The 6,893-nt window shown below is 34.0% G+C and overlaps 1 protein-coding gene and 1 non-coding gene across 2 annotated transcripts in view; both read left to right on the top strand.

Moving 5' to 3' along the window:
* CCDC172 (coiled-coil domain containing 172) overlaps positions 1-1,939 on the top strand; it is a 50,682-nt gene extending 48,743 nt beyond the window's left edge. The window contains exon 8 of the mRNA XM_011359259.1: positions 1,904-1,939. Within this exon, the coding sequence (XP_011357561.1) occupies positions 1,904-1,939 (36 nt within the window). The remainder of the gene's footprint in view (positions 1-1,903) is intronic.
* Positions 1,940-3,655: 1,716 nt separating this feature from the next.
* LOC111739069 lies at positions 3,656-3,774 on the top strand. Its single transcript, XR_002780101.1, has one exon. It is a non-coding gene; the product is annotated as a 5S ribosomal RNA (ribosomal RNA).
* Positions 3,775-6,893: the final 3,119 nt, after the last annotated feature.

The raw sequence follows: 6,893 nt of genomic DNA, 5'->3' as shown, positions 1-6,893 counted from the left end.
GCCACCACGAATATTGGCATGCATAGATCTTTATGAATTATTGTTTTGGTTTTCTCTGGTGAGTGAAATAAGTCAGACAGAAAGATAAATTCCATATGATTTCACTTATATGTGGAATCTAAGGAACAGAAAGAACAAACTAATCAAAAACAGACTCACAAATATAGTGGACAATTTGGTGATGGACAGAGGAGGGTTTTGGGGGCTGGGGGAATGTGGTTAAGGGTTAAAGAAGTACAAGTTAGTTGATAGTTGGTCACGGGGATGGGGAGCACCCAGAGGGAATGCATTTAGCATTAATATGATAGCTAGATGGAGGGCTAGGGAAGGGAAGGAGCAATTGGGGGGATCGTTTTATGAACTATATAGATGTCTCACCAATGCACTGTATACTTGAAACTAATTTAAATAAATAAAGTTTTAAAAACCGGACATAAAATAGTTTTTGAAAAAAGGAATTTCAGAATATTTAAAAGTTAAAGATTTAATTGGGAAAAACATTGATATTACTTTATCGTTCTCAAATTAAAATGTATTTTAATAATATATACGTACTATAAAGTTAATGTTTAACTTTAGAGCAAGAAGAAATCTCAGAGGTCACTTTTTTTCTGTACTTAAAATTTTTAGGTGAGGTTCAGAGAGGCTAGATGATTTAGCCGAGGTCATTTAGCTTGTTGGTGGCCAAGACCTGTAGAGGTCTTCAGACAATACTGTAGTTTCCCCCACTGAACCACATTTTGTTCTCTTTTAATTACCCTAATTGTTGTGTCTGTTATTATTCAATCTATCTTATTTCCTTTATGGGAGTATTTTTTCTAAAATTTTATGTAGTCCTTACAGAATTATAGAGGCTTAAAATTTCTTTCCAAATTTTTTATTTTTAACTTGAAATTCTGATGATAGAGCTGCAAACCTGCCACCATCCACGTGAAAGAAATGATAAAAGTTTATTGCTGAGTTAATAGGGAATTTTTCATTTAAAATAGACTTAAAAAAGAATTAGAACTTCATAAGGAAGATGACATGCAAAGTGTTCATGAAGCTCTCCAAGCAGAAATCGAATTTTTGGAGTTGGTAAGCCATCATTGACTCTCTGACTTCTGATCACCATTATTCACCCACTAGTAAGAATGGTTTTACTGGCATACGTGTCAGTGAACTTGTGTTTTGCCATTCACAGGGATTTATATGAGATACAAAAAACAGCAGCAATGAACAAAACTAAGGTCAGCATATAAATCTGTGAAGTGCTTTGAGTTTCTGGAGAGCTAAGTGTGACATATAGAAAGTTATACTCAAAGAGAATATGTACAGGTTTAAACTAAGTTTACAAAAATTCAAACCTGACCTCACAACATTCTCTTGACCGAAACTGCTATTAGAGGATTAATGCACTAAAGGAATTTACTATCATAATGCTAAAAGCTTTTTGTTTCTGATAGGCATAAATTATACTTTTATTATATTTGATCCTAAAACTTTCTTATTACAGATTTTTACGATCTCGAAAACTTTGGATTTAATTATTGGAAACTTATTTTCAGATTGTGTGGAAGCACTTTAAATTGCTTTTAACCTCTTACTTTTGTTGTTTACAAAATGAACACAGTATATGCCATGCTCTATTTTAATTGGAGACATGTATAGCTAGCTTTAAAGTAATGTAAAATATAGTTTGAACTTAACATACTACATTTTATTTCATGTTTATTTTTTGTAAACATTTTCTTGTTTAAAAATGTTCCATTGCGTTATGTTGGGATTTACACTTTTTTATAAAAACTTAAAAAATAAAATTTAGAAATGACCAGTTATTGTGTTAAATTTACATAAATTTTATGTAATTCCTTTATTAAGAAATTTCTTTTCTTTATGAATAATTATTATGTTTTCTTTTCAGACATTGGCACAGAAAGATCTTCAGGAAAACAAATAAATTGTAGAGAATTGATCAGCCATCTGAGATTTGATCAAAGCATCTTAGAATCAAATATTTGTGACAGATACATGAATGATACCGATTACAGTAGAGTCTTGTGGAAAATATGAGGTCCAGAATGTTCAAAGTTGCTATCTAGAATTGGTACATTAGCACTTTCAAAAAAAATAAATTTTTGTCTTGTTTCTTACTGAAACATTAAGGGTTCTTGTGTGGTCTGCTTTTGTTTCTAAAGGAAGGAAAAGGAGATGTAGATATCGTTCTCAGGCTTCCTGTAGCCCTGGACCCTCACGCCGACCTGTACTTTCTGATATTCATTCTTTGTTGCATCTTACTTGAGGTCCAGTCAAACACATGCAGGAAGAGACACTCAGATTATTGACCCAGTTTCGTTGGTGCCATTTCCACCAACAAGGCGCTTGCTTTCATTTTAATCCTCCTCTAATCATAAGATGTCTGTTGACAGAGGTCCTCTGAGGTCTTTTTTCTGCAAAAGCCAGTTTTCTCCCCGTTGCTCTAGATGTGTCTATGGAATTAAGTCTGAGGCACTGGCAGCCGTTTTCTCGCAGTTTGTGCCCGCGGTTTCCTTCCTAATGCCAGCACAGGTTAGAGCAAAAGAAGTCATCCACTTGGGGAAGGACGTAATCTCCTTATGGCCATCAGGGTTCATGTTCACTGGCAGCCTGAAACATCGCAGCTGAAAAACCGTGTGCTTACATTTGGATCCAACATGTCACTGCCACCAAGTTTCTAACCTCATGTATCTTTCTGCTGTTAGAGTCCTGATTCGGAAGACAGGTATATGTTCACTAGTTTCTAAAAGAGCGTATTGAAACTGTCCAACAGGTCTTAGATGGCAGTCCGTAGGATCGTGGAACAAAACCTATTTGGGTATATATTTCAAAGTACAGAGTGCAAATGTGAGAATCTTGTTTTCTTTTGTAGCTGTCGTTGAATTAGTTTGACATCATATGTGAGATGCTTACGAATGCCTTTATCTGCTGATGTTAAAGTCCTGAACTCAGGTTGAGTTTCAGAGCTGACCTTACTTTGGCATAGCTTTTTTGTATATGTTACTTTATACCTTTATTTCTTAAAAATTAGCAAAGTTAAAACTCTCCTTTGAGATGTGCAGTAATTGCCATCTGTTTAAATAATTTGCATTTTCAGAAGTCATTTCTATTTTGATTCTTTAAATATTTAATAGTAAATTATTTTTGCTTAAAAAGAAAAAAAATAAAAGCTACCAGGGAATTGCAGTTTATTTTATATGCAAATATAGAGTGGGAAATAGTTATTGGGATTAGCCGTGACTTCAGTTCTTATTTTAATCCATTTATTTACCCACATTCTAAGTTCTAAGTCTTGTGGATATCTATTATTAAATGTATATCATATTATTAATATGTAAATTGAGTTTACACATAAAGCCTTTTTCACTTAACAGTAATTCTCATTTATTATTGGTTTTGTAGCTAAAATATTAATATGTACTAGAGATCTGCCACTTATTTCCATAACTAACACACAATGGCATATATGCAGAATAAACTCTTACTGATAAACTGTCTTCGTGTGTGTGTGTGTCATATAGACTATCTAGATTGAATATACAGAGATGGAGTCAGGATTCGTATGAGTTGAGAAAAAACAGGAAGTTTAGTATTTTCATTATTTCAAAATGCTTCAGATTCATATTTTAAGATTTAAACTGTCTATGGCCATGCTACCCTGAACAAACCCGATCCCATCTGATCTTGAAAGCTAAGCAGGGTCGGGCCTGGTTAGTACTTGGATGGGAGACCACCTAGGAAGACCAGGTGCTGTAGGCACAAAAAATAAAAATAAAAATAAAATAAGGGATTGTAAGTTGACAAGGTCCTCGAAATCTATGAGGTCAACCAAGGGTTGCCTCGCCTAAAAATAAAAAAAAAATAATAAAATTTAAACTAATTTTCAAACAGTCAAACGCGTGATTATTTTAACACTGCAGGGTAGAGTAATACAAAGCACTACCCACATGATGCCAATAAAAATAGCTAGGACTGTTAGAATCAATGTAATCAAAGGAACAAGTTCACTGAACAAAGGGAATACAACAATTGATAGAAATCACAGTATATGAAACTAAACCGCACTGTCAATATAAAGTAGCAGCATAGTAGATCCAGTTTTAGTTTTTGTAAAGAGTAATTCATAAAACCCTTAAGTAGGAAAAATAACAGAAATTATCTGGGTAAAAATATGTCTCAGACCGGCTTTACTCTGGAAGTAAGGCTTTGGCTATACAGAAACTCAATTTTTAAATGAATGCTCATTCATTAAGTAAATTCATTGATTTTTTTTCCCTGTACCTAGTTACAACGAAAGCTCAAACTACCCCGGAGTAACACTAACTGTTCTGAGATTCCCGGCCTGCCACCCCAGTTCTTTGCTGTAGCAGGTTCTTTTAGAAGCAACTTTCTCATTCTCAGTGCTCTGGTGGGGATAATATTAAGACGTGTAGATAATATGCTGCATATTTTTCCTGCTGATTAACAGAGCTATTTGGTTGGAGGAAAAACAGCAACAAAATGCTAGGACGTGGAGTATGACCACTGGACTAGAAATTCTCGTCTTCCTTCCCTGTCCTAATTGTTGAGACGAGTGAAAAGCAAAGAGAGAGAAAAGCTTTAAGGTATGTGCAATCAGGACGATTTCTGTACTTACTCATTGCTTTGTCAGTAGTAGTGTTTTCTTCTGTTAAAGAAACCAAAATCGAGGAACATACTGTCTGCCTGTGTTTTTGTCTTAAAAGCTGAAAACCAGGATGAGATTCCTAACAGTCCAAAATAAGATTGAAGTCATTGTAATCTAGAAACATCTTAAAACAGTGTCTGTTGGAATTGGTAGTTTATCGTAGAGTGGAAATTATGCCGTGAAAAATCTATTGAGTCTCTTACCGGAAGGGCAGTCAGAAATTCAGCTGGCTAGCTGCAGATGGACAGGCAGCCTGCACTGGACAGGCCCTGTTCTAAGCTTATGCTCAGGACAAAGTCTCTTTCTATTCCATACTAATCAGTCATACATAACTGTCACATTATTATGAATAAATCATTTATTTGCAGTCCAGAAAACAGTAGCAGTTCAGCGACATGATTAGAAATAAATATGATGTTTAATCCTGCGTGTACAGGGTAAGGTGCTCTGTCGTTCATATTTTTATTTACAGTATAAAATTTGAAATTTGAAGTTGTTTAATATACCAGAAAGTATTTTAACATTTGAAGCTGATATATTTTAGGTCAACTTTTATGTTTGTTCTTGACTCTTCTCCTTTATCATCCTGAAAAACTTAAATGAAGCAAACGCGTTTGCCTTTCAGAGTCTAGTTCAGAACATTTTCTGTCAAGGGAATTTTTTTCAGAATGTGAACTAAAAATGAAAAATATTTTTTGTCATTAGCCTGAAGCAGGGATTAAGTCTTGGAGTTTTGTGGTTCTTTTATCTTAAGACAACAGAATTTTTTTTTTTTTTTTTTTTTTAATGAAAGAATAGGAAGAGTGAAGTTATCTTTGGAAATGGAGGCAGGAAAGCAGTTAGTTGCATTTGTGCTTCCTAAACATTATATTTTCAAGTTAAGTAAGTTTTTGCTTGGCCTACTAATGATCAAATCATCATACCAGTGAAGATGCTGTATTTTCTTATTTACTGACATTCGATAAAAGAAGTACATTAAGACAGCATTGACTAACATATGGAGGAAATAATGTAATAATTCTGTTCTGGAATCAGGATTCCATTTGTTTATGTTGTTCATTGTACTGAGGGTCACATTCTTTAAACATGAGGAAAAATTTTGCAGGGTAATAATGCTGGTGTGGGAACATATTTACTTAGATTGGAAGAGAAAAGAAAGCCATGACTGATGGTAAAATGCTCTTGTAGTTGCTGCTCTGCAAAGTATCGAGAGCAAAGCTATCAGAACTGAGTGCTTATTTAAACAACTACTTTTGATACACAGCATATTTATCTCTTAAAAGACCTTCATGAAATTGACAGCACCAGAATTCAGATGTCGGGGAAAATAAAATGTTAAATTAATAACAATGACTGATATAAGTAGCTATGCAGAAGGAGGCCAATATACTAGGAGAAAAGTGATTTGATTTTCTTCTTACAACCAGAAAAGTATACTATGTAATTCTAAGCTAATTATTTTCATATTTGTAACAAATTGTCTTTCTAATTAGTTGGTAAATAAAATCTTGTTAAAATCCTCTTAATCTCCATTTAATAGATGCAAATACAATTGCTGATGAATATTTCTGGATACGGCTTTGTGATTGCTGAGAGAGAGTATTCGCAAATTCATACCACCATCAAAAGTGTGGTGGATGACAGTTTTTGTGGACTTTAGACAAAGAAGTTCCAGGTTGTAAATGGGTGACTTGGGAGTAATCACAGGGTCAGTGTAATGTCAGCTCTAAAATCTGGTGCCAATTAAAATTTGTAAAATATCAAAGTTGTATTTATAAAAATATTTTACCCAATATAACCAAAACTCTTTAATGGGATTCTAGTTGAAGACCAAACACATATCCCAGTTTTCTGTAGGAGGAACTGAGATTTTGATTGATGGTTTATTTGCGTGAAGTCTCCGGGAGCCGCAGGCCTCTTTGTTTACACTTTAATTGCTCAGGCTTCAGTTCAAACAATCTTAAAAATATATTACTTTTGAATATTTTCTTACAGTAAAATCTTACGCAATAGGTAAATACTAGAAGATAAGAGAAATTTGAGAATCATTGAAATCACCCATTTGGTACCAGAAAACATTGATTAAAATCAGTGAATGCGAATCTTTAATAAACTAAGAATATCTTTGATACTCCCAGAGGAGAAAGGGGCAAATCAGTACAAAACAGACTCAAATCAAGTATTACTGAAAATTCACCTTCTGGGTATCTCT

The sequence above is a fragment of the Pteropus vampyrus genome, unplaced genomic scaffold (genome assembly GCF_000151845.1).
Source record: "Pteropus vampyrus isolate Shadow unplaced genomic scaffold, Pvam_2.0 Scaffold46, whole genome shotgun sequence".
Lineage (NCBI taxonomy): Eukaryota > Metazoa > Chordata > Mammalia > Chiroptera > Pteropodidae > Pteropus > Pteropus vampyrus.
The sequence above is the reverse complement of the archived record's forward strand: the minus strand, read 5'-3'. Positions and strand labels throughout refer to the sequence as shown.